The following is a 26,615-nucleotide window of genomic DNA, read 5'->3' on the forward strand; positions in this document are numbered from 1 at the left end:
TGGCTGGTGGGTTTGCATTCCATTAGATCCATAATTCATGCAGGGCCGCAGAGCAGTCATTTGGCTTGTCTGCGCTGTTTGAAAGCCGTGCTCCTCTCTCGGCTCTCGCCAGCGCAAATAAAAGAAACCACAAGCTTTTTTTTTTTTTAGGACACTTGGAAAGATCCAGAAGAGACAGGTTTTTTAATAGATAAAAAAAAGCAAAAGCACCTAACAGAGAGTATGGTATATGTATTATTAATACGTCATCTGTGCCTTTTCCACTGGTCATCCTGCTTGCTGGAGCTGGATGTAACTCGAGTTTTTAAGAACAGTGGCTAACCGATGAACCTAATGGCTCTAAATTATTTTACACCCGCCAGAAATTCCCTTGCATTTCATATCCAGGAAAGATGATGAGGTACAGGCACACAATTCATAAACCTTTTACGGCGCCTTCATTTGACCACCCTTTTTTGAAGCAGGAAACGCAAATTAATATTGCAAAATGACTAGAAAAACATCTACATTTATTTTAGAAACTTAAATATTTATCTTGAGAGATTTACGTCCTTTTTAAACTTTTTCGCCGTTTTCTCATTAGGAGGAAACAGGTGTTGACTTATAGCGGAGCTAAATGTTTTATGAATGTGGCCTATGAAGGTATAAAACTATAACTTCAAATGAGGAAACAAAATATTCAAAGCCAGACCCTTCAGTCACTGGCATGATGTGAGAACTTAAACTGATTTTACTGTGTGGAACAGGATGCCAATTAAACCCAATTAAGAATTCCACCCCTGGCAAAGAGCGCAAGGAAATTCAGTAAAAACCGTAACTTTCAAGGCAAGAGTGCCTTCTGTCAGTGACTACCACAAGACACTAATGTGTGTCTGGACTTGGCTCAACAACAAGACAGAATGACAGTTCCAGCAACGCACACAGAGGAGCAATTATTTTTTAAATAAAAAAACTCCCATGAAGGACCAGATTTCAAGGTTTAAATAAATGACCACCTACAGTTAAGAGAGTTTTTTTAATGATACTATTCATAAAAAATGTATCTGCGCAAAGATGTTCCTTCTACTGTAGGGAAACGCAACTGGACTTTCCTTTCCTCTTGAGTAACATTCATTCATATAAACGTAGGATTTAATACACAATCACTTATTATCAGTACACTCGTTAATGCTCAAAGGCTGTTAGGTTTGACATGAAGTGGCTGGTTTCAGGTGTACACAAAAGTCTCGTCAGGTGTACAGGCCGAAGCTACCTCCTGATTCTGTTGTGTGCTCCTACAGTGTATCATTTCTGCGTCCTCCCCACCCCAGAAACGTACGTCTTGCTTGCTTCAAGCTCCAGAAGGAATTATTGTTTGAATCCATGTTCAAGTGAAGAAAAATCCATTGCCATAGGTTACCTGGGCTCACACTCGATTGGCCCTCCCAGGAATGTTTGCTCTGTGTTGGCAGGATTAACCAGAGGTTCCTGCAGAAGAACTTTGGCCTGAGCGCGGCGGACATGTACAGGTGGAAGCTGTCTTCCCAGGAGCCCTGCAGCCTAACCTGCTCTATAGGTACATCGCGAGACCCTCTTCGCACTCTCACACACTCCTAGCAAAGCAAGAGGATAGCTTGGGCCTTCCCAAGAACTGTTCCGATGAAGGACCCTCCCTGTGGGACTCCATCTTCTTTAAAAACCAACAAAGAAATTCACAAAATAGATAGATAGATGATAGATAGATACTTTATTGATCCCGTGAGGGAAATCGCAGTGCAACAGCAGCTTAACACACACAACACAGCCACAGTGTAATGAATTATATAATAATAGTACAATACAGTACAAGAGTTACTCACAGTCGGGACACACAAGAACAAACTAGAACAGAACGGTACACAGAAAAATCGTATCACACATATGAATATAAATCTAGATGAAAATATAGATATAAATATAAATGTATTGCACAGGTCCCTGGCATATATTGCACAAAAAATGGTAGCAAACGGGAAAAAGAAAAAGAAAAAGAAAGAGAACAGATTTAGCAATAGATGTGTAGATGCGTTTAGTCCAGAAACAGGTCACTGTCAGTGTTGCCTCTGCCCAGACACACAGTGGATGCGTTGTACAGTCTTATGGCAGAAGGCAAGAATGACCTCCTGTAGCGCTCCCTGTCGCACCGTGGATGAATCAGTCTTTTGCTGAACGTGCTCTTCATTCCTGCAAGCCTGTCATAGAGGGGATGGGAGAAGTTGTCCATGATGGCCTCTAGTTTGGACATCATTCTCCTCTCAGCCACTACCTCCAAGGGGTCCAGGTCAGACCCAATGACAGAGCTTGCTCTCCTGATGAGCTTGTTCAGCCTTTTAGAATCCATAAATATGTTTTTCAATCCACCTGACTTGCTTTTGGCCCTCTAAGCTGCAAATGTTTCTTCTTCCCTGGTAGCACCCACATTTTAAAGCTTTAAGAACGCCTGCAAAGGGACTCAACCCGTTTCGTTTGTTTGGTGGCGAATGGCTTACTGGGCTCGCTGGACGCAAGAGGAAAGCCGTGATTTCAGCTGGTGCCCTGACTTTTCCCCCCTGCTTGACCTGGCCTACAGGTGTGGCTACGTCATACGCCATGTGTGTGAGGTACGATGGCGCTGAAGTGGACGACGTGTACTGCGATGCCCTCACCCGCCCGGAGCCGGTTCACGATTTCTGCATCGGGAGAGAGTGCCAGCCCAGGTAAGGAGAACACCGAAACGCGCGTTTCTGATCCGCCTGTCGTGCCGGAGAAGTGCAGGATTTTACACACACAGCCATTTCTGATCTGGATCGGATGCACTGGTAGCCGGCTACAAAATGACATCATGTCAACGCTACCGAATCTGGGAGGTGGTACTGATCAGGATCAGATCCTCCCACTGTATTCTGGTCCTGGGCACTCAAAGGATGATCAAACTCAGCTACTGACACTGCCATGTGCTGCCATGACATTTGCCGCTTTGAGAGGAGGGAAAAAGTGAAACCGCGAATACCAAGTGTGCATTCAGATGCAAACCCCAAGTGGCAGTTATTTTAAATGGAAAAAAAACAGAAAGGCTTAATTGCTATGAAATACTGCAAAACATTCATTTAAACCTCTCATCGCCCTTTGAACTATGCAATTATTACTGTTTCTCTTTCTTCGGTTTCCAGGATGTATATATTGTATTTTTTAAGAGATAAGAAGATAAGATCACTTAATTAGCTATATACAATTTACTGCATTAGGAATGTGTCTTTTTGCTACCCCAGCTTGCTCTCCATGAGACACACAGACAGGGAGAGAAGCTGGGGGTCAGAGCGCAGGGTCAACCATTCATACGGCGCCCCTGGAGCAGTTGGGGTGAAGGGCCTTGCTCAGGGGCCCAGCGGAGTAGGATTCCTCTGCCGCCTGCGGGATACGAACCGGCAACCTTCCAGCCACAGGCGCAGATCCTGAGCCACAGAGCCACCTCTCTGCCCCTGGAGCTTAGATTTAGACCTTTTCTACACTTTTGATACCTGTACAATTTTGTATTGCAACTGAAGTTAAAAATATTTGCAAACTACAATGGGGTGTAGTTTGATGTGTGTTAATTTGTATTTGTTCTGAAATGATCTTTGCATTTAAACCGCGACTTGACTTAATGCAGAATCACGTGATACCCCACCTTCTTCATTAAGTGCACAGAGCTAGCCATGATGTGGGTGGGGGGGGATTTAAAATTTATTGGCCCCTGGGATCCCAGTAAATTGTATTTCACCCAAGCTCAGGGGAAAAAAAAGAATTATACCAAAATTCATTACTACAAAGACGGCATTCGTTAAGTCATTGCAGTAACATTCAAAGAGATCTCGGATTTACCACAGAGAACCACACATATGAGCATTTATGCAACTTAATGGATTGCTACAAAATCAGGAATCTTTTCAAGTTCCAACAGATGCAGGAAACTCTTGAAAGGTATAATCGACCGTGGCAGCGAGTAAATGCCACTTTGCATTCTGAAACCGACAGCGCAAATAAACACACAGACCACACAGCCACTAGCAATAACCTGATTTAGTTAACAGCACTCCATACACATGACATCAGATAGCACACTCTACATTCAATCACGGTCATTTTCAATACCTGAGAAGGAGTACCACTCGCATCTTTAATAAAAACATCACTGTATTGAATGCATTGCATGTACGTTTAAAATATCACCGAGGCATTTCGAAACCAAGGATACAGAGAAGCACGTCTTACCTGTGACAGACATGCGCCTTCGCGGTTCTGAGGGCTGAAAACATCTTAAACGACGTCCTGGCCAACTCCAGTTCAGATTCAATCGTCATCGGGGACCACGCATGCACGGTCAGGCGATGCACTGCGGACCCGAGTTCGTCTGCATCCCGGCCCCGTTTCCAAGCGTCGCAACCCCAGTCAGAAAGACCGTCTCACTTCTCAAGAGCAAAATTCCGATCGACGGCGTGGCCATCGGCTGAAGCGACGTCTCTCACGACGTCTGCGGCCAGCAAGCGGTCTTCGAACAGGTCCCCAGACGCTCGCGGTTGTTTTTTTTTTGGTGAACATTTGTTTTCGGACAGCGCGACAGCTTAAACGAAATAGTAATTAAATATATCTCCAAATATCATCTACAGGATAGTCCCGGGGGAACAGACTCACCGTTGTGGAGACGCAACAAGTTCCTTAGACGTCATGCACTAGCAGATAACGATACTTTTTTATGAAATTCCAAAAACCTTCGCCACTTTTACCTCAAGGTGCAGCTTTTATGCTTACTTAACCTGTTTACCGGCATCCCAGCGGGGTACCAACCGCTGTGTTTACCAAACCACACACCTTCCCGTCAGCCATTTCCCGCCCTTCCGATACGGGCCGGAACTGACGTCACCATCCGCTATGTCACACGTTTCTCCTGCGTTGTCCATGCCTTGGACAAAATCAATATCTTGATTTTGTCTCCCGCTGAAGTAATAGTTTCTTGTCTTTATCTTCCGAAGCAAAGCCGTTTCTTTGGCCTTTTACTGTTTACATTTTTCCTTTGGTACTCCGGCTTAAGTAATATCCACCCATACTGTCTGCCTTGTATGCGCATTTTAAACTGTAGCAGGTATTTTTCCGGACGTGACATAAACATGGCAGCTATCACGCAACGAATAAACTGCATGTCGCAACACATGTGGGGGCCAAGAGAACGTCTCGGACTGTACTATAATCTCATGCTAGACTTTTTATTTGGGCAGAAGAGTTTTCAGGAACCCCTAAAGCTTGGGTCCCTGTGAGTTAATCCACTCATCCTCTAAACTTTTCTTTTAAGTGACCAATATTAAATCCATACTGGACTTTACAAAATGTGTACAGTAAATCTTAAAGGAGTGGAGCTGGTCCAGGCTAAACGTAATGTGAAAACAGCCTCCACAGTTTTTCCCCACTCAGCATTTAATAAGCAGCAGTAATAACAGTTGTAGATATTAACACTTTTAATCATGGGCTCTTAAGGACTGGGTGTTAAAAATTACAATGCCGCAATCTGCTGCAAAATCAGTTGTTCAAAAAAGTCCGGGCTCAAAAAGATTGCAGTATGTGTAGTCCTTTCAAAGCCTTTGAATTTCTCTAAAAAAATGGCCACGCACGTGGGCTGCTTTTAAAAATGTCTTTTTTTTTACATCTGGAGTGCTCAGAAAACAGCACACCCCATTTCTAACATTGTGGTATATCCATGCTAAGATTATGGCTTTACTCTTAGAAATGCGACTATATATGCATGTCAATTTGTGAAATATATCACTACTTAAACTACTCATTGTTTTCTGACAATGTAAAAGCCTAATTCAACACCCATAATGCAACACTCCTCCTTTTTTCTATACATTTATATATGTGCCTACGTTTACAGCTGTTTTTTGTACTCTACTCCCCCCATTCAGAGTTGTTTAGGAGGCTTGTTGCCTCCCTAGTTCAACATTGAAACCTTGACTCAGTTTGCGGTTTGAAATAACTTGCCTTTAACTAGAGCAAGTTAGGAAACAGGGACAGCACAGTGATATTCTGGTTAAATTGCTGCCTCGCAACACTGGGGCCCTGGGTTCAATTCCTGGGGTGCTGTCTGCATGGAGTCTGTATGTTCTCCCTGTGTTCATGAGGGTGCTCCGGTTTCCTCCCACAGTCCAAAGACAGTCTGGTAGGTTAATGGTAGGTTAACCTACCACACACCTGAGGAAGACACACCTGAAGAAGGCTCCACCGCCGAAACGTTGTGTTTTCTTTCTTCTCTTTTCAGCATGGGATAAACCTTGTTCCTTTGCAGCCTACGCAGGCTGACGCAGCTACCCACCTGAACTAGTAAACACGACGAGATAGAAAATTATTATTACAACGCCACTGTGGTGACTTTTAAATAAGCACACTTTAATGAACTTCAACACTCTTTACTGCAAGTTAAAGAACAGTTAAGGGCAACTTCTCAAACACCAGTGCAGCCTACTTGCGCCCACTCTCTTCTCTAACAAGAAAAGGCGGACAACCACCAGAACCGGTTCTGAGGTCAAAACGACCTTTGACCTTTAGGTTACGATAATCTACAGCAACTGTAACGGCCACCCTCACATATCATAGGTGTTTCCTCATGGAAACAGCTTGGTCTCCCTTTGTAACACTTCAGCTACTTAATACCAATGCCCGTGCAGGACATAATGTACATATGGGGAAGACTACAGAAACACCTACGTTCTGCTTGTTTTCAGGAAATATTTTAAGAGTAATATCAAGAACCGAGGAAAAACTGTAATTTAGCCAATCGGTGGCTTTTCCGGATTTGCCAAAGCAAAGATCGTTCCCTGTTATGTCCCGCTTTTGTTCCGGCTAAAAACACAAATTAGCTTAAGGATTCAACAGGAATGGGATTGCTGATGAGCCACCACTGTGTAAGATGTGCACCGTCAGAGAGTCCAAGCCTGGCTGTCTGGCATTATTAATGTTAAACATGACCTCTAGTGCTGAAAAGTTGCAATAGCTATTAAAAGGCAGCAGTTGCATTATAATGACTTGAGTGTTTGCATCTGTTGTGTTGATGTAATGTTTCAGGACGCCTGGAATTTGAAAACCTCAGCCCGCTGTGCCATCTGTCGGGAAAGAAATGTGCCTGATAGTTTTGAAATCCCCCTCACTGCCCTCTTGGGTCTCTGCATTTCACTTTCCCATGTCAGATGGTTACCTTTGTGATCTTCGTCACTTTTCTTGCGCTTCCATTTCCCCCCGTAGGTTACTGGACTTTTCTGGGACTTTTAAATAACGTGCCACAGTCCGGTTTTAGAAGCGAACATAGATCGCAAAAGCGAGTTTATGAACATTAGAATAATGTGCATGAACTATTAGAAGAGTTCTTAAATAGTGGAATAATAGATATATTATTAAATATCAGAATCGTATTTATTAATCATGCTTATTATCATTAGAATAATATGGAATTACCTGTCGCATGGGTCAGTGCATCACAGACCAGAGAAGAATGTGAGAATAGATGTCAATATTATCCATCCATCTTCAAATTTATTCATATCAGGATCACAAGGGAGCTGGAGCCTATCCCAGCGAGCAAGGCGGGCTACACCCTGGATGGGATGCACACCCACACCAGGGTCAATTTTCTCAGAAGCCAATTAACATACCAGCACTGCGGGAGGAAATGAATGTGGGGGAGAACACGCAAACTCCACACGGACAGCACCCCCGGGTCTGGAATTGAACCTGAGGGGCCCCGGCAATGCGAGGCAGCCACTCTTCCGAAATAAACACTTGCTTGGATGAATCAAGTCTCCCGATCCGTCCCGACAGGTGGGAGGCCAGCAGCTGGAGTGAGTGTTCCAGGACCTGCGGGGAGGGCTTCCAGTTCCGGCTGGTGCGCTGCTGGAAGATGCTGTCCCCCGGCCTGGACAGCTCGGTGTACAGCGACCTCTGCACCCTGGCGGAACTGGAGAGGCCCCCCGAGCGCCGGGCCTGCAAGAGCCCCGCCTGCGGGCCCCAGTGGGAGGTGGCAGAGTGGACCGAGGTGGGGAGCTGGTCGGGGTGCCCCAACACTTTCGCGGGAGTCGGGGGGACAAGGTTCTGGGCAGTGCCGGATTTCCCATGAGGCACTGCGGGCACAGAGCCTAGGGCCTACGAAGGAGGGAAACACTCACACAACGAGCTGGAACAACATGCTTGCGATCGACTCTAGGTGCTCCAAATCAATAATCACAGGCCATCCAGCGGCTCTTCTAGAAACCAGAAGTCTCGAAGGGATGGTCGCTGGACTCGCTCCATCGATCACGCGGTTTAGCATTAGAATAGCTGAAAGTGTATCATGTCAGTCAACGTCATTCAATTGGCGTTGACCCCTCTTTTTGCACATTTCGGAGTGAAAGTGCCTAGGGCCCACGAACACCAAAATTCGGCCCTGGTTCCGGGGCTTGGGAATTCAATTGCATGTATGGATGCCGAGTTTGGACCATTGAGCAATTTACCCAGAGTGCTGCAACTCCACCAATGGGTACCCAAAATAGGCATGGAAAAAGAAAAGGATGGAATTGTAGTTTGCTTGTAGTCTGTACAAAATTTCAGCATCGCTCCACAAAAACTGTGGTTGGTTTCAGACATTCTACCTTTATCCTTTGAGAAATAGGGAACTCTAAAAGCAGATTCAGGTGAATGCCATTTTTATTTTGTTTATCGATTGTAATAAAAGATTTCCTAGGAATCTCCTCTCCTCTTTTGGAGGAGATCAGAAGGTGCCTTCCCTGGATCCTTCACTGGGGCGAGAGGCTAAGGCCCAGGGGACGACGGTGAGTGTTTGTGCGGTCCTCCGGGCCTCCAGAGGGCGCTGTTTTCTAACCAGCCTGCTCCCGTCCAGTGTCCCGCCAAATGCGGCAAGAGAGGGATCGTGACCAGGGAGGTGAGGTGCTCAGACGAGAAGAAGCCGTGCGACCCGGCAAGCCGCCCGCCCGCCAGCAAGAACTGCACAGGACCGCCCTGCGAGAGACAGTGGACGGCATCTGAGTGGGGGCCGGTGGGTAAACTTCGGAGGGGGGGGGGCGGCACAGGAAGTGAGGTCACAGGCCACTGAGGTCTCGGCCTCATAACGCTGAGATGAATGTCGAGGCCACATGTTGTGGCCTTCTTAGATAGGATAAAGATTCACCTTTTCCAACTTAAAAGTGTAGCAACTGGATGGGCCCCATCTTGATTTCATAACATGTATCTTGACGGTAGATCTCTATGTCGGTGGCATGGCTGTTGTATTTCTTCTACAGCGCTGGCAGGCTCTGCAAAGTTACAGGCTGCCCTTGGGGAATGATCAGGCCTTCCTGATGGCTGCTTCCGTTTTTCCCCCGCTCTGGGACAGCAATGCTGTACCCTTTGTCATCGGCCATCCCTCCGTTTCCCTGCTTTGCGACCTCGTCTCCTCCGGCGCCGTGACAGAAGGTCTTGCCGTCAGAGGACGTCTCTGCGCCGCTGCGTCCTGCCCTGTCCTCCGTCCTCCCCCGTGTCTCAGTCTCCTGCTGTCTGTGTGTGCCCAGTGCTCAGGTTCCTGCGGCCAGGGCAAGATGACCCGGCACGTGTACTGCAAGACGCCGGAGGGCAGAGTGGTGCCCGAGTCCCAGTGCACTCCGGAAAACAAGCCTCTGGCGATCCACCCCTGTGGTGAGAAGGACTGCCCGGCTCACTGGCTGGCACAGGACTGGGAGAGGGTAAGGCGGGCCTCCACGGCTCTAGGCTGCGATGGAGAGGGGTCTGGATGGGAATTTCCCCCCATCAAACAACGCTGTCAACATCCTCTGGAGATAAGACACCCAGCGGTTTCGGGATTTCTGAGCTGTACTACATACAGTAGGCACCCACACTGGGTGGTGTCTTTCTCACACTTTCTAGTTCAACTAGATCAGCACTAGCAAGCACCTGATGATCGCCTGTGCATGACACACCAGCCCAGAGCCCATCCCGGTTTCCACGACGTTAAGCGAATTGAGGGCGCGTGACTCCCTCCCCCCCCATAACCCCCATCCCTTTTCACTCATAACCCTAGATGCGAGACTACTCCATTGCGCAACCTACACTAGGCAAATGCAGGTCCCCATTCACGCAGCTGGGTGCAAAGTACCTGGCTCAAGGCACATCAGTAAGGTCTACAGCACTCAAACCCACCACCCACCAGCTGCTTACAGAATTTGTTCCTCTGCTTCATCGAAGCAGTTGGTATGAAATGGAACGGATCACAATGCCACTCCGTGGGATTCTTATCTCCACCCTTCTCGTTGGTTTTATCAGTTGGTTTGAATCTTCTGTATTGAAGTTCTGGGGGTCAAACATAAGAGCATGATGGGATTTGGAGAGATCCACCACTGTAGTGATGCGCACCCACAATTCCCACAGTGCAACACCACCTGCGGGCGAGGGGTGAAGAGACGGGTGGTGCAGTGCGTGGGCATCGGGGCGGGCAAGTTCAAGATCCACGAGGCGGAGGACTGCGACGCCGCCAGCAAGCCCGTGGAGGAGAACACCTGCTTCGAGAGGCCCTGCTTCAAGTGGTACACCACCCCCTGGTCTGAGGTCAGCAGACAAACCGCGCACATCCCTCACGGGCCTCTTTCGAAAACAGAGGTCCGGCAGGCTCAAAGCACAAACGGACCCCTTTAATCCAGCCATCTTGATCTGGAATCTGGGGGATACCAGCAGTATGCTGTAGCTGGAGCTCAGCTGATGTGAGTCTGGCCAAGACCTGGATGGGAGACCTCCTGGGAAAGCTAAGGTTGCTGCTGGAAGAGGTATCAGATGGGCCAGTAGGGGGTGCTCACCCTGTGGTCCACGTGGGTCCTAATGCTCCAGTATAGTGACAGGGATATTTTATGTTATGATATAATATTTTTATATGTAAAAAGGCGCCGTCCTTCAGATGAGACATTCAAGTGAGGTCCTGATTCTCTGTGGTCATTAAGAATCCCAGGGCATTTCTCGAAAAGAGTAACATCATAACATAACATCACTTTATTAGCCCTATACAATGTCTTGCATTAGGAAATCGTCTTTACCTCATGCGCATACCCCAGCTTGCTCTCCATGAGACACAGATGGGGAAAGAGAAGCTTGGGGTCAGAGCGCAGGGTCAGCCATTTATACGGTGCCCCTGGAGCAACTGGGGTTAAGGGCCTTGCCCAACAGAGTAGGATTCCTCTGCTGGCTGGGGGATTTGAACCGGCAACCTTCCAGCCACAGGCGCAGATCCTGAGCCACTGCTCCGCCCCCCGGTGGGAGAGTAGGGGCGTGGGCCCCATCTCAGGGGAGGGATCCCCATCTCTGAACTGGCTCCCTCACTCTGTTCTCCTCCCCACTGAGAGCTGGTGAGTGGGGAGCGGACTGGCGCACTCTGGCTGCTGTCATACCATCCAGGTGGGGCTACTCATTGGTGGTGGTAGTGGGATCCCCATTACCTGTAAAGCACTTTGAGTGGAGAGTCCAGAAAAGCGCTCTATAAATAAACAGAATTATTATTATTATTATTAGGCAGTGGAGGCTATGGGGAGGATGAATCACTCAGGTTATTCTTAGCTTTGTGACTAAGAGGCCTGTTGCAGGGGTTGTGAGTTTGCAGTATTAGCAGTGCAAACTCCAGCACCTTTTGCATGCTGGAGTTCTAAGGGATAACCGCGGCAGGATGGATAAACAGAGAATATCTGTGGGCATAAAGATGTCGGCTCAAGCCCCACTAGAGGAGGGAGCTGCCTCTTCAGCAGAAGCATGGGACCTTGATCCCATGCCAGTAAAGACATGTAGCCAGTCCTGGAGACACAGGGCACAGACAGGACTATGATGGGACGCCAGGGCCTTAGACGGGAACCGATTATTTCGAATACCAGTCCAACCCAAAGAGCGGAGGTCTCCAGACACCCTGAAGAAACCCATGTGAGCCCAGGGAATGCACGAGGGTCCCACCTTCCTGTCTGCTCGGGCACAGTGGATCCCTCAGTCAGAGTGCTTTTAACAAGGAATGACCCCCAGGAGGAGGTGACCCATGGGAAATGTTGTTTGCTCCAATTGCAGTGCACCAAAACGTGTGGCGTGGGCGTGCGGATGAGGGATGTCAAGTGCTATCAGGGCAGGGACATCGTGCGAGGGTGCGACCCCCTAACCAAACCTGTTGCCAAGCAGACCTGTGCCCTGCAGCCCTGTCCAACAGAACCACCAGGTACATCTCTATTACTCCGAATTGCCCTAGTGTGTTCTAGGTGTAGATGTGCAAGACGTCCAACTTTAAACCATTGTTAGATGTCACACCAGCATTTAGTCTTCATTATTTTCAGCAAGGAAACACCGAGCCCAATTTCAGGGATATCTTGTAGACGATGCGTTCTAATCTAACCTTGTTTGTACAGTGCAAAGTAGCTAAGGTTGGGAGCACCAGCTAACAAGCTGTCCAGACGTTTGCTTTGGTTTTTATTTTTTGCAAAACATGGCATGAAGAAAATTGAAACAGTAACCAAAGGTATCAAAACAGTTCTTCCCCCAGGTTAACAGAAATATGAAAGTAATTATGTCAAATTAAGATTCCAGTAGGTCACAGCAATATTATCAAGCTCATCTGTATATCTCATGTTTTTTTTTGTTTTTCTCGCTAGTTTTGTGTGTAATATGATTGGCGATCAATGACATCTATATATCTATAAGCGTATGTACACAAGAATGTTTTAGACATCTTTGCCGCTTGTGTTTGTTGGTGGGCTTGCGAATGGAAAGAAAAAAAAATATAAAAAGTAAGCTGCCGAACGAAAAGAGGTTGCAAAAGTGGTTTTTGATCCTGGCTCAAGCTGTCAGATTTGGGCTTTGGACATGCAACCAGGAAATGAGCTGGAGTTGTGCTCTAATGTAGAAAAACAATGTCCCAGGTTGCAACGGGTCCAGTCGAGTACTGTGCTCCCTTGTTGTTTTCTAGATGAGAACTGCCAGGACCGGCCCTCAACCAACTGCTCGCTGGCTCTTAAGGTCAACCTGTGCAGTCACTGGTACTACAGCAAGGCCTGCTGCCACTCCTGCCGCGCTGGCCACGCCCCCTAACCCCGGCTCCGCCTCGCACCCGCGCCCACCTCGCCGCAGGCAGGACCCCGGAGAACCTGCACGTGCTGTCGCCCCCCCCCCCAAAAAAAAAAACTATCAATCAACCAAAACCCTGTGCTTTTCTCGAGCTTTCCGCCCGGACCTCAGAGGCACCTGCTGGCGAGGGCCAACCCGAGTCGGTCGGACCTCATACGGTGGGGGTTGGCCACAGTGCTGGGAGCCCAGGACTCCAGAAGGCCCAGAAACCCCCCTCTGCCCACTCTGAGGTTCAGTCTGGCGTTCCCAGCAACACTTTCACCCAACCAGCTCAGCATGCCGGCACTGAACTCTGACGCCGCAGGTCCCCCCTCCCCCACCCGGTATAAATCTCACGCCTCTGCCTGGCGGTTTCCCTACAAGCAAAATTCCAGTCCATTCCAGGCCATTGTTCAGGTTCAGAGCCTACGAAGTTGATTCTCAGCCGTTTCCTGCTTCTTTTTCTACAGGCCCCACTCGGCAGTGGTGGCCTAAAAGCAGAAATGCCCTAAAATGAGCGGTAGTATTTATAATTTAAAATAAGCAGGGAAAGGCAAGAAATCAATGAATGCAGGTATTTCTACTGAGTATAGGCCTTTACCACACCATGCAAGGTCTTTTTCTGACGATTTGCCTGCTGGCTCGGCTGGCTCGGTGTAAAAGAATGCCCAATTGGGTCCAAAGAAACATTGACACAGCAAACCTCACCTGCCTCGGGTTCCACACCTTGGTGTTGTACAGCCTTCACAGCATTCCTGAATGCCTTCTCCTTCTCCAATGCCTTCCCCACAGAAGGCATATTCCCGGGCGGAATATTCCAGGGGAAAGTCAGGCTACGGTTAACACTGTCTGAGGCTGGATCCTTAACGGATCTGGGCTGCCTGTGACGTAAGTTGAGAACAACCATTACAAACCAGAAAACAAAAACAGCAGCCTGGTACCTCACAATTAAACAGCAGCAGAAAAAAAAAACAACAACATTTTTCTCCTGGTCCCCCCCAGACTACAATACGTAGCCCAGAGCTTTCTCGCCATAATGCTGCGCTGGTTTCGAGATCACGTCTAAACACTGTACTCTGACGCCAGGGCATTCTTGTCCATTAAAAGCCCTGTGATAGACTTTCTGGGGGCTGTGTAAGCATTAGCTGAGGAACAAATCAGGGTTTACTGTACATCTGCAATAGGCGCTTGAATTTTGAGGCATTGGTTGAAGATGACGACGTGCTGGGTGCTTTTTAAACTCCCCAGCTTCTCTTACAGCTGTTTGCTAAGTCTTGTTTGTGTAAAAGACAAAAAAAAAAAGTTAGTGACAATAATACACTAAGACAACCTTCCGTTTCTGAGGAGGGACGAGATAAATTATTGTTCTGTGCAGTGTATTGCATGTTTAAAATATTTATTAATATTATTGTATTGTTTGTTTTTTTTATTATTATTTCAGACCAGAAAGTAGGTTTTACTTCAAATATAAGACCAATCTTGTTGCAATGCAAGTGCAATACAGAACGATACCTCTGTCGATGAAATTGTACTGTATGTTAAAAACACAGGTTCAGTCCGTAAAACCACTTTTGCTCAAGTTATTCTCTATTTAAATGTTTTAATGCTTTGTTTTAAATGCTCCTTTTCCATACACTTATTCCTGTGTTAAAATTACTTGAAAGCATTTGTATTGCTGGAGTTACATTTTTTTTTGCTTATTCTCGTGATAGAGAGATCATTCCAAAGCACCTTTCATATCCAAATCGTAATAAAAAATGAATTTCTCAGCTGTGTTTAAAAGTTAAAAGTATGCTAAAACTAAACCTATGCTATGGTGAGTCTTAATTTTATCCCCCGGAGACTTGATGTAAAATGGAAACAACATAATTGGGAAAAAAAGAGTATTTTAAGAGTAAAAGGCAGCAAAATTAAAAAAATATTTCACTTCGTTCACAAGTAATACCAAGACCTTTTACATAATTGCATCTGCTAGGGATTACTTACTTGGTACAGCAGTTTTCGTAGGATCTCTGCAGTGTGTGTCTTGAATGAATGATGCTGATAATGTAAAATGACTACATTACAAATGCATGTAAAATGCAATCAGCATATTAGCTTTCAGTTCTTAAACCTCTTAAAACCTCTTTCAGTTTTATAAAACCTTCAGGTGCCTCTCCCAAAAAAGCTGGGCTATCTGCTACAAGAATGTTCTGAATGATTATCCTGTCTATTTCCCAAAGAAAAAAAAATGTATCCTTTTGTATTTGTTGCTTTTACTGGATAACAACTTAATCTCTTTAAAACCTTGTTTTGAATGAATTTCTTGGATAGTAAGTTGCTTTTGGATTTCAAAATAAATTATGTGCCTTTAGGTGAATAGCTTTGTGTCCCGTCCCAGTGTTTTTTTCTGACTGGGAGGTCGAAACGTTGTTTTTCTCCCACTAGCAAATTCAGCAAAACATACAGTAAATTACTTTAAAAATAGGACATTTCATATAATAACCAGCGTGGGGTTACTCCAGTACTTTGTCTTTTAAAAAGTGCTGTTTATTTAACTTGGCATTATTTAACTCAGTGTTATCACGGTCTTAGACAAATTCCAAATCACATTACTGTACTTTATGCTGACAGTGCACATCAACAACTCAAATAAAAAAAAAAAACAGGTAAAGGAAAACTGTTCTTTGTAGTGAAACACTATATTCTGATTAACATAAACATGGCTTTAAACACTTTTTTTGTTCCTTGACATCTTGTGAATAGGAACAAACAATTTCAGTAGGACTCTATAAAAATGCAGGACTTGGTTTAAGTAGCCCTCGATATCTAATGTTTCTATTTTTAATTGTATTTTGTTCTTCACAGCTGAAAAGTTAGTTTTCAAGGACAATATTGCTTTGGATACTCTTGAGAAAGTGGGCAATTCACCTATCGATTTTTTTAATACCAAGTGTTAGATTTTCTCTGTCCTTTCCAACCAGCAGCAAAAACAGAGATTTCCCTCTCAAAGGAGGCCATTTGAGTAAAATATTCTGGAAATGATTATTTTTTCTATCGTTGCTTGTAAAGCAAGGGGGGAAAAAAAGAGTTCTAAAACTTTCAGCATTGATTTTTACTGTATTTTATTATCAACAACGTGTTCATTGATCTTAAATTTTCCAGTCATTTCTGTAACATTTCGGCATTAATCGAAAGCATGGAATAGGCCAGTATTGAAGAAGGAACAGAATTGCCCAGGAACACAAACACCCACAGAAAGAAACACCCAGCGAAAACAGTAAAGAAAGCCGAACAATGTGATATAACTATGGTTTCCCCTACGATTTTAATTTCTGTATTAGACATCAAAAGGAACCAGCGTCAAAATAGTAGCGTTGTGTGATCTGCTAATGCAAAAACAAAAGAGGGTGCTCAAGAGAAAATATACACCGAACGCCCCCAAGGAAAACGATAAATGATTCAAGTCCGCTTGCTTGGAGTGAAACAGTTGCCGCAGCTGAACAAAACGGTAGAAAAAATTAGAAACGGTGGGGCTGTACAAGGTGAAACCTACGGACCACCAGGAGGCCGATAAAGTTTTCCTGTGGCTCTCTGGCGACCAAGCGAGAGAGGGTGAGGAAGTCATCCGTCATACAAAACGAAAAACCGCCTCTTCTCCTGTACCGTGCGCAAAACGCTATGACTTTACTTTGTGGTCAGTTTTTGTTTTTTAAAGTAACATTTCGACCGAGTCTTGAGAAAGGCAAAGGAAAATGACAGGCTTAAAACAACCCCCCCCTTAAAAAATACTGGAGTGCCGTTGTGTCTCTCGGCCTAGTGAACGCCATACACTCGCCAGCATCCCCTGATACTGACCAGTGTCCCATCCAAAAGGGAGGAGGCTGTGGAGCGGACTTTATCTAGCCCAGGGCAGAGCTGGGGTGACGGCTCTTGTGAAGCTGGGCAACAGAGGAGAGAAAATAAAAAACCTTGACTCCTCTCCAGAAACACCGCTGTCCTGGCGGTTTCTTAAAAGTGGGCAATTTTTCCCCATTCTTCCAGAGCAGAAAACGTCACCACATGGATGTACTGGGTTCCATTTTTCTTCTTTGGAAGCCGGTTTGACTGACAATTGTCAGAGCTCCGGCATCTGGTTTGGGCTTTAGAACTGCTTTGCTCATTTGGACAAGGGAGAATTTTGTTTTTAACAAAAAAAACTCTTCTTCCCCGTTTCCCTTCACACCCTGTCAGCCCAGCGCACGGAGTCCTGGGAGAGGCGGAGGTGCCCTTCACAGCCAAAGGGCTCGAGGCATTTCAGCTGGCTGGCCCAGCCCAACGCCATTTTCCAGCCATCAAAGTCCGCAGGGCTCCCAAATTTCCATCCCGCCCCCGATCTTAATGTCTAAACTTATTAATTTGTTTAGAAGGCAGAGCACCCGTCTTTGTAGGTCTTAACCTGCTGCTAATTGAAAAGTTCCCATAAAAACCTCTCTCACGGATGGGCGAGTGCCCATCTCTGTTCTTTTGCACTCCTCGGCCAATCTATCAAACGAGTTATTGTCTCCTTTTTTTTATTCTGAAATCACGTCTAGCCATCTGTATTATGCGTTTGCCAGTGCCCATGGTGCTTTTCTGTTTAAAAGGTTAGATGACTACAGGTCCTACTGTGTAGGACTAGAGGGATCCAAGGTAGATGAGCTGGGTGAATCAGGCCTCAAAGGATCTCCAATTTCTTACAGGCCCCATTAGGTAACATCTATGTTTTAGCTAACCTCTTCCAATTGCCCCGTCTCTCTCTGTAAGCGAAGCCCTTTCCCCTCCCCTCCTAGATCTGGAGAAGGTTTTCAGTTCTGTCTGGCTAAGCCACATGTTCAACGCCGATTATTGCCAACTCAATGTCTGAACAAAACAACTCAAGTGAGAACCCCACGCCCACAAGCTCGGCGAGAAGGTTTTCCTGCTTCTCCCCTTTCCGATCCTCCATTTGGCAAACGCGTCTGGCTCGGTCCGGAGCCCAGACCTGGGATTGCACATACTTGGTCCTTGGCAGCGATGCTCTGTTGCTGTGCAGAGGGAGAGTGAGCGACTGATGATCCAACCCCATCCCTACCTTACTGTCCACCTTAAACTGCAGGAAAGCAGGGGGGGAGGGCAAACACAACTGACAAGTCTGCACCAGCAAAAATAACAAAATGGCAAGAACACCTGTGTTCACATTTGATAAGCCCTTAAAGTAATACATTTTCCCCCACATACTGTAGAAATATACACAGACCATGCCTCTGAAAAATCTGGATTAAGTATACAGGTACGTCGGGAAAACAGGAGGAAATCTGCCTCCACCTGTCCTGCTGGACCCAAGTGGTCCAATGTCCTCAGTTCGATTCCCCGAAGTAAGAAGAAGATGGACAGGGAGGTGCTGGGAGGGAGACAGGAGGCGACGCCCAGCGCAGAGGGTTGGAGCAACATCGTAGGGGAGTGTGTGGTTTGGGGAGCAGGGAAGGAGTAGAGGGACGATACATGTTTGAAATGGGTTAGTCTGTGTGTCCATTCATGGCAGTAAGCTCATAATGCCTCTCTTTCCCTTAATCACCTGAGACTCGTGTTTTTGTAGCAGCAAAGAGGACATGCTGGGGGTGGGGTGGGGGAGAGGGAGAGGATCCGCCCACAGGAGTGCACAATTCCCAGAAATCAATGCAGCGGGCCGTTCAGTAAAGGCTTCGCTCGCGCCCGCTCCCCTCGTCTTCCTCCCGTGCCCCGTTCAGGAAGTTGAGGACTCCTGGCTTCTGGATGGAGGAGGAGGAGGAGGAGGAGGAGGACAAGAGCAGGAGGAACCTGGCCCTTACAGGCGTTCAGCTGTCTGGAGTGGCGGCCCGGGAACAGTTGTCGAAAAACGTTCCAGATGGGTGGCTCGTGTGTCTCTCGGGGCGTGTGTGTGTGTACGTGTGTTGGGGGGGGGGTCAAGTCGCCCTCTAAACTGGAACCCCATCTTCCCCGCAGGGGGTGGGGCGGGGGGGGTCCTACACATCCGTGCTGATGCTTCGGCTGCGGGTGAAGACCTCCTTCATGGTGACGGAGCGCGCCAGGTTGAGCTTGTGCATGCTGGGCAAGTCCAGGGGCAGGTCCAGGTCCTCCTGCTGGACAGTGCGGTAGCTGACCCGCTCGCCGCCGTTGCGCAGGCCGTCGGGGTGCTGCAGGTAGAAGGGCAGCTCGTAGTGCGTGCAGTTGGGGCAGTAAGTCCGCGAGCGGACGAGCTTCCGCGCGGGGGGCGGGGTGAAGAGGGCGGGGCCGTTGGCGGTGGCGGCGGCCGTCGCCGCCACTACATTTTGGTTGCAGTGCACGGGCGGGAGATGGGAGTGCATGGCGAAGTCCGGCTCCTCCTCATCTTCCTCGGACTCCTCCTTCTTGCAGCAGTAGTACTGGCCGGCCGAGCGAGGCGGGGGAGGGAGGGAGAGAGAGAGAGAGAGGGACACTTTGAGAGAGGGACAGAGCAGGACGTTTCCCCAGAGAGCCCGTCTGGCCGGCGTGGACTCTGCACAGGAGGGGGGTGGGGGGGATGAGGACACCAGCTGCAAGCGACGGCGGGTTGCACCTGGATTGATTGGATCATTTCCTTTGGGGCTCGATCAAAAAGGAATGACCCATAAACGACTGAAGTTGTTTGTTCTTTCTTGGACCGTTTAAGCTTAGTGCGCCAAGCCCCGAAAATGAAAACAATTTAGAAGGGGTTCATATCAATTTGATTTTTCCACGATTTGCATTGAAAACGGCAGAGGTTGAGTAAAACAGATCTTTAATAATAATAATAATTGCTTACACTTATATAGCGCTTTTCTGGAGACTCCCCTCAAAGCGCTTTACGGGTAATGGGGATCCCCTCCACCACCACCAGTGTGCGGACCCACCTGGATGATGCGCCAGTACACTCCCCACACACTAGCTCCCGGTGGGGAGGAGAGCAGAGTGATGGAGCCAGTTCAGAGAGGGGGATTATTAGGAGGCCATGATTGATGAGGGCCAGGGGGAAATTTGGCCAGGACGCCGGGGTTACACCCCTACTCTTTTTCGAGAAACACCCTGGGATTTCTAATGACCATCTAAGTTTTCGGGAACAGGACCTGTTCATGCCTGTGAATAAAGGGCAGGAGTTTAGCTTCAGTTTTATAAGGACACCTTTGGACATTTCAGAACACTGCCCCCTAGGAAACCCACTTCGAGGTATCCTTGGTTGGCAAAGGTGCCAGTATTTTGGCCTGTGGTGTATCTGAGCTTCTCCGCCAGCCTGCCCAAGTCATTCAGATTCATTTTCACTTCGGTTATGAATTTTCCATTTGCCAGATCTTGGCAGCCTGACAGAAACTAAGCTGCCAACCCAATTGTCTCTGCTTTCCCCAGAGCAGCTGGGGGGGGGAGGGGGGGTAATTAAAGACCATGCAGTAATTTAGCTAGGAACCAAATTAAATTAGAGAAAATGTGCACGGTATCGAAGAACATTGTGTCCTTAAAAAAGCTTTTGGCCACTCGGCTTCCAGCTAGCACTGGCCTCATGATAAAACAGTGCATGCATGCAGTACGCATTGCACTAAAACAGTGTGGTGATCGCTTTATATGAACTTCTTTGGAAACAAAGGTAACATCTCTAGGCTAACAATCAGAACAATCCAGACAAACATGCTAGTAGTATACTGCTGCCTAAATATACAGGGTTCTTACAACCTTCATGGGACTACATCAACAGACAACTATACTGTGCAAACTGTGTGACTTTGAGCAATGAAGTTTGAGTTGCATTCTGGGGAACTTATGTTGCAGACTTACCCCGTGTCTGCAAGGGGGCATACAGTGCCTTCTTGACCTGCCAGTATATCATTGTCCCATTTCTAGGAGAATTTTAAATTGTTCCCTTTAAGAATCTTAGCAAACTGAGGGATAGGTGTACATGTATATCATCCATAAGCTGCAGGACTGAAATGCTAGTTATCTAGGCTCTGGTCTGATCAGTTATTTTGTTTGAGGAAATTACAAGACTAATGGAACACCTGTGATTACAAGTCAGAAGCAGCACATCTTCCTTATTAGAGTGGCTTTTAGGGTTTTTAACTGTGAAATAGAACTGGCAGAGGGCAGGGTTAAAGCACCAAAAACTGTCAGCATTATTTTTTAGATCTTGATGAAATGAAAACGGCAAATTTCTACAACTACTGCTCTTGGGCAAAATCTATCAGTACACATCAAATCAGCTTTCGATTTTCTTTTAAGAAGACACAGAAATGACGTCTCCATTATTTTTATACAACATTAATTTCATATACTTTGGTAACACAATACCAAATTTAGTTTTGCGTTATCTTTTGAGATAATGAAATAAATCACATGGTGCCATTTTAGTGAACCCAATGCAGGTCCGCTTGCTGATGGAGAATGTGTGTGAACAGGTCATGATAGAGGCAGAGGACCAAAGGAAAGGCTGTGTTTGTAAGACTGATACATCAAAGACCCCTGCTCCACATTTAGGCTACTCAGACTTAAAAGATACACAAATTCAATCCTAGCTAATACCTCTGATTGCAACTGTCAAGTGGGCTGGACTAATGGTTTTTGTGGGGCCAACTTGACCCACTGACCAAATGTTTGACAACTCGAGTTTAATCCATTAGTCACAACTCAATCTTAGTTTCAGTTCTTCACTCTATGAAGCAGCTCTATATAAGGTTGTGCACAATTCTGGGACACCACTTTTCCAGCTACTTAGGCTATCCTGAGAATGTTGACAAGAATATCACTAATTTATTTATGCTCTCAGCTGGATGACACAAGCAGACCTGGCTACCCAGAAGACTGATCGTGTTCCCACTGCCTGCAGTGAGATGCAGAGCTGCACTTTTTTTGCTACTGCAAGAAAGACTCAGGGATTAGATATTCTTCTCTCAAATAACAAATCAGTTCTCAGAATTCACACACCTGCCAGATACAGAAGAGGTATCAAGCCTCATGGGAGAGGAATCAGAATAGAGGATGCTAGTACTGTGACATGATATGAGCTCTCATCGCAGTCTGAGGAATGGAAAGTTTAGAGTCTCAAATAAATATAGTGTCACTGTCCTGAACGTCTGTTATGGCTTTGTCAACCCTGTGCAGACATGTTTCTTTGGTTCACAAAAGCGATTTCAAATGAAAATCGCTTTATTGGCGTGAATGAGGAATTAAAATTAAAATCTCTCTTCTGACGCAAAGAAGATTTTTGGATTGTAAAAAGGCAATTATGTGTGGTGGATTGTACATTGTGTTAGGGCTGGTAGTGGTGAAAATATATATAGATCTTGTATGTAGTGTTTGTCTTTCCTGAGCAAGAAATGACCTATAACCAAAGTCCAAGGAAGCTACAACAAAGATGATGTCTCTGCAAAGTGTGTAACACTTACCTGCAACCTGCAATAGCACAGCACTGCTATGATGCACAGTAAGATAACTGTTGCTAAAATTCCGCCTGTGATGACCACTGTCCCGGCTGTCATTCGATCTCTTCTCCATTAACAGCCTGCAGGCACAACCACACAGAGAAAGCAGGCCGTCAGGCTCTGTGGACACCTCATACAATATATTTCACTTCGGAAAATGGTTATGCAGCGAGATAGCCCTTCCAAGACAAACCGGTCTCGCCCAGTAGGTGTCCTGTGGGCAAAGACTGGTGTGTAGGCTCGGGATACAATTTTGAAACAATACCCTATTTACTGCAACAGCATTTAACAAACGAACACATCAGTCATGAAGGGAGAGGTCTTTTCATGAAAAATATTTATTAGCGGCGAGTTACAGTTATATTATTTCTGCTTAATTAAAAGGTAGAGCAAGTGACAAAATACGTTGTTTAATGAATCATCTGTACAAATTTTTATGTTAACAGGTGTAATTACACATTTGTAGTGTTTACATTCAATACAACACATCAGTTTGGATCCAACTTCAGAAACCACTTGTGCTTCAAGGGCCTATCCTTCGTAACACTGGGTTATATCTAACCATCACATTCGGGAAAGGCCTGCAAAACATAAATATCCAATTTGCGTCCCCGAACACGGACGCATTATGGTCCCTGTCGAGATAAAACAGCCATTACAGCTCGCCACCTGGGAGTCAGCTAAGAGGGGCTCAGAACAGACTGATGAGGCGAGATGCTGAAGACCCACATACAGTACAAGGCTTGCACTTTTTTTAACCTGGGACTGAATTCACCCCGAGGTGTACCTGCGACGTTACGTCTGGTAAAACGTCTAGGAGATCTTCAACCACCCATTTCTTCCCCATCAACAATGAGTGAGCAAATAATACTGTTAAATAAAGAGAAGCCAGCATATGATTGTATTTTTATATGGTCAACGTATAGTATTTATTTTTATAGGAGCCCAGATATAAATAAAGTTCCAGTGGGCAGCTGTGTCAGCATGTGAAGGCTGAAAAGGAGCAAGTAAAGGTTTATTCCCTGCTGAAAAGAGAAGAAATGAAACAACGTTTCGGCTGTGGAGCCTTCTTCGGGTGTCTCGCACCTGAAGGCGGCCCCACAGCTGAAACATTTTTCTTCTCCCCCCGCCCCAACGTGGAATAAACCTTTACTTGTTCTTTTGCAGCCCACGCATGCGGACGCAGCTACCCGCCTGAACGACCGTTTGTCCGCATCTGTGCAGGATTCTAACACGACACCTTTTAAAATACCGGTTCTAAATATCTCCAGCTTTGAGATCAGCGTGCTCCAACATGCCGTTCCCCTTTCAAAAAAAAAACCAACAACCATGCCGGTATTCCAGAGTCACGCAGGAAGCTTGCACGTCAATTTGATATTCCTGCAACAGCTGGACCTCAAGAGGAGCAGGCAAACGGGTATGCTTGAGGCCCCCCGAACAAAAGTCTGAAGAAACACAGACTTTGTAACACGTGAACTGAACCTTAAAACCCGGAATTTCCCCAAACACCAACTCACGAACACAGTAAGGCACTGGCCACCTTGTACCACAAGAGGGCGCACTGCAAAAGCACTGAACATGTAGACAATGCTGGTGCACAAAACACACCTCAAACTGCAGAATCTGCACTTTTCAAAATTCAGAATTAAAAAAAAATGCATAACCTAAACATTTTAAGGACAAACTGTAGCTTATTATAATCAAAATGATACTAAAAAACATTTTCCGCAACATGCACTTCCGCTCACAAAAACCCAAGCTGTAGGACAGCACAAAGTCTCTTAAACTATTATGTGCGCCAGTCTGCCCAACTGTGTTGTCTTTCCACACAAGGAAACTGTTTTTCCTTTTACTTAAAAAAACAGAACATTAGGAAAAATGCACAGCCTTTTCTGTGGAGCCTGAGCTTAACACTGGGAGAGTCGCCACTTTTCCAGTCCAAAACTGGAATTTCAATGCAACTCCAGGCTCGGCCTCCTGCTTCCCTCGTACAGCTGGGACAGAAGGGGAGAAAACTGCTGAGCAAGGAAACGGATGATCGAAAAAGTAAAGCCTATGTCAGGAAAAACAAAAACCTTGATCGGATCAGCATAGCGGAGAGGCAGCCTGTCAGTTGCACTGTGAGTGGAGGTCACAGGTTTGTTTGCCTGACTCTGGAACTCATCAGTCAGATGAAATTACAGCTGGCAGACACGTTACACCCCAGTTCTGTGCCCCCCCCCAATGAAAGCCTTAATTAGATCATTCTCATAAAAATTTGTTGCCACGACGAGCCTACATTAATTATTTACCAAGGTACAGCAACAGGACTGCTGCATTCAAGCCATGAAGAAAATCCAGTTTACAGATGACAGCCTCCGAGAACACCAGTCTTATTCGGCCATGCACGATGAACACGGAATTACTGCCCTGGTGTCCCCGCAAATGTAACAGCAGAGAACAGTATTTGACACTACACTCAACTGAACTTTCTGGCTTAATTAAGTTTAACCTGAGTGCAGATTTGTTTTCATTTAAATCAGAGACTGAAGAAAGCAAGCCACTAGCTGGGTCATGACTAAGAATACAGAGCCAGAATCTTTATGCATTATTCATATAAAAAAAATATCCTTACAGTACCTTTAGTGGGTAGGTACCTCACTACATTGTTTTAGCCTCTAAAAGCCAATCTACTGTATTAAGAAGGTACATTAATTTGTAAAGTACATAAATGATGAGTTTTTAGCTTCAAAAGGGGAGGGATGGCAAAAAAATGAAAGCAATGTACTATTTCTATTTATAGAAATGCTTATGCCCTTCCTACAAACACCCTTCTTAAAAAAAAAACCTAGGCTGTGCTGAATAAGCATTCAGACCAATCGGATACAGCTGTATCTTTTAGCAGATGCAGAGATGGCTCACACAGCAGGGAAATATATTTGTATTGTTACTTGGTGTTCATTTTCAGTAGATGTTTTGGCAGAACGCACAGCTCCTTGGAACTTCCCTGAACGATTCCAGGCTTCTTTTTCGTTTCTCTATAGGCCTGCAGACCTTTCAACGCGAAATAACTGAGGTGTGTCAAGTAAAACAATGCCAAGGACAAACACTGTAAGCCCGGTTTCCCATGACAGCTTTATAAAGAAGACAAACCCCGGTATTAGCTCAAGACCTTCAAGTGTCATTAGGCAGAATGGGTTAAAGTTAAGGCCTGGTTGTGGTGATCTTAGGTTTGACCTGAGCCAGTGAATCAGTCAGTGCCCTGCAAAACGGTTCTGCACCAATGGGAGCTGATAGATCCTAGCTGTATCATTGCCTCAGTATCTCAGGCTATTTAATACCTTAGCATAGTGGAGAAAACTAAGGTTGCTGCTGGAAGAGGTGTTTGTGGGGCCAGCAGAGGGCGCTCACCCTGGAGTCCATGTGGGTAATAATGCCCCAGTATAGTGACGGGGACACTATACTGTAAATGGGCGCTGTCCTTTGGATGAGACGCAAAACCGAGGTCCTGACTCTCTGTGGTCATTAAAAATCTCACGGCGTATCTCAAAAGCAGTAGGGGTATAACCCAGGCATCCTGACCAAATTTCCCCCTGGTCTTTACCAGTCATGGCCTCCTAATAATCCCCATCTCTGAACTGACTCCATCACTCTGCTCTCCTCCCCACTGAGAGCTGGTGTGTGGGGAGCGGACTGGCGCATCATCCAGGTGGGGCTGCATACTGGTGGTGGCAGTGGGATTCCCCATTACCTGTAAAGCGCTTTGAGTGGAGTGTCCAGAAAAGCGTTATAGAAGTGTAAATTATTATTATTGTGGCCTGTATTTCTCTGGGCTCCGGTTTAAGGCACTGAAAGGATGGCAGACCTATTTTCTCTGTGTGGTAACTTTACCAAGCTGCTGCATAGGTTCTTGTGTTGCAGTGTAAGACCTCAGTTAAATAAACTGGGAAAACCTGAATTAGCTGGAGAGCCAGGGGGATTTAAATCAGCATCAGAATCGGCTCCAACAAGCGAGCTGTGTCAGCGAGCCCAGTACAGCTACACAGCCACTGACCTGTCCAATCTGCCATTCTATCAAATGAGCAGAAATCTCGTTCGTAGGGCAGAGGAAAA

At 46.2% G+C, this 26,615-nt stretch overlaps 2 protein-coding genes across 5 annotated transcripts in view; one reads left to right on the forward strand and one right to left on the reverse strand.

The window, feature by feature from the left end:
• The window catches only part of adamtsl2 (ADAMTS like 2), a 42,127-nt gene extending 26,664 nt beyond the window's left edge, over positions 1-15,463 (forward strand). The window contains exons 12-19 of the mRNA XM_088615350.1: positions 1,452-1,555; positions 2,588-2,714; positions 7,840-8,053; positions 8,894-9,049; positions 9,561-9,731; positions 10,414-10,590; positions 12,079-12,223; positions 12,968-15,463. Of these exons, the coding sequence (XP_088471476.1) occupies positions 1,452-1,555; positions 2,588-2,714; positions 7,840-8,053; positions 8,894-9,049; positions 9,561-9,731; positions 10,414-10,590; positions 12,079-12,223; positions 12,968-13,089 (1,216 nt within the window). The 3' untranslated portion in view covers positions 13,090-15,463. The remainder of the gene's footprint in view (positions 1-1,451; positions 1,556-2,587; positions 2,715-7,839; positions 8,054-8,893; positions 9,050-9,560; positions 9,732-10,413; positions 10,591-12,078; positions 12,224-12,967) is intronic.
• Positions 15,464-16,191: 728 nt separating this feature from the next.
• Positions 16,192-26,615, reverse strand: part of LOC148643905 (protein FAM163B-like) — a 42,531-nt gene continuing 32,107 nt past the window's right edge. For all 4 annotated transcript variants that reach the window (XM_088615357.1, XM_088615356.1, XM_088615355.1 and 1 more), the window contains 2 exons: positions 22,488-22,603; positions 16,192-19,484 (listed from right to left, as the gene is read on the reverse strand). In XM_088615357.1, the coding sequence (XP_088471483.1) occupies positions 19,086-19,484; positions 22,488-22,580 (492 nt within the window). In that variant the 5' untranslated portion in view covers positions 22,581-22,603 and the 3' untranslated portion in view covers positions 16,192-19,085. The remainder of the gene's footprint in view (positions 19,485-22,487; positions 22,604-26,615) is intronic.

The sequence above is a fragment of the Lepisosteus platostomus genome, chromosome 21, assembly GCF_059453375.1.
Source record: "Lepisosteus platostomus isolate fLepPlt1 chromosome 21, fLepPlt1.hap1, whole genome shotgun sequence".
Lineage (NCBI taxonomy): Eukaryota > Metazoa > Chordata > Actinopteri > Semionotiformes > Lepisosteidae > Lepisosteus > Lepisosteus platostomus.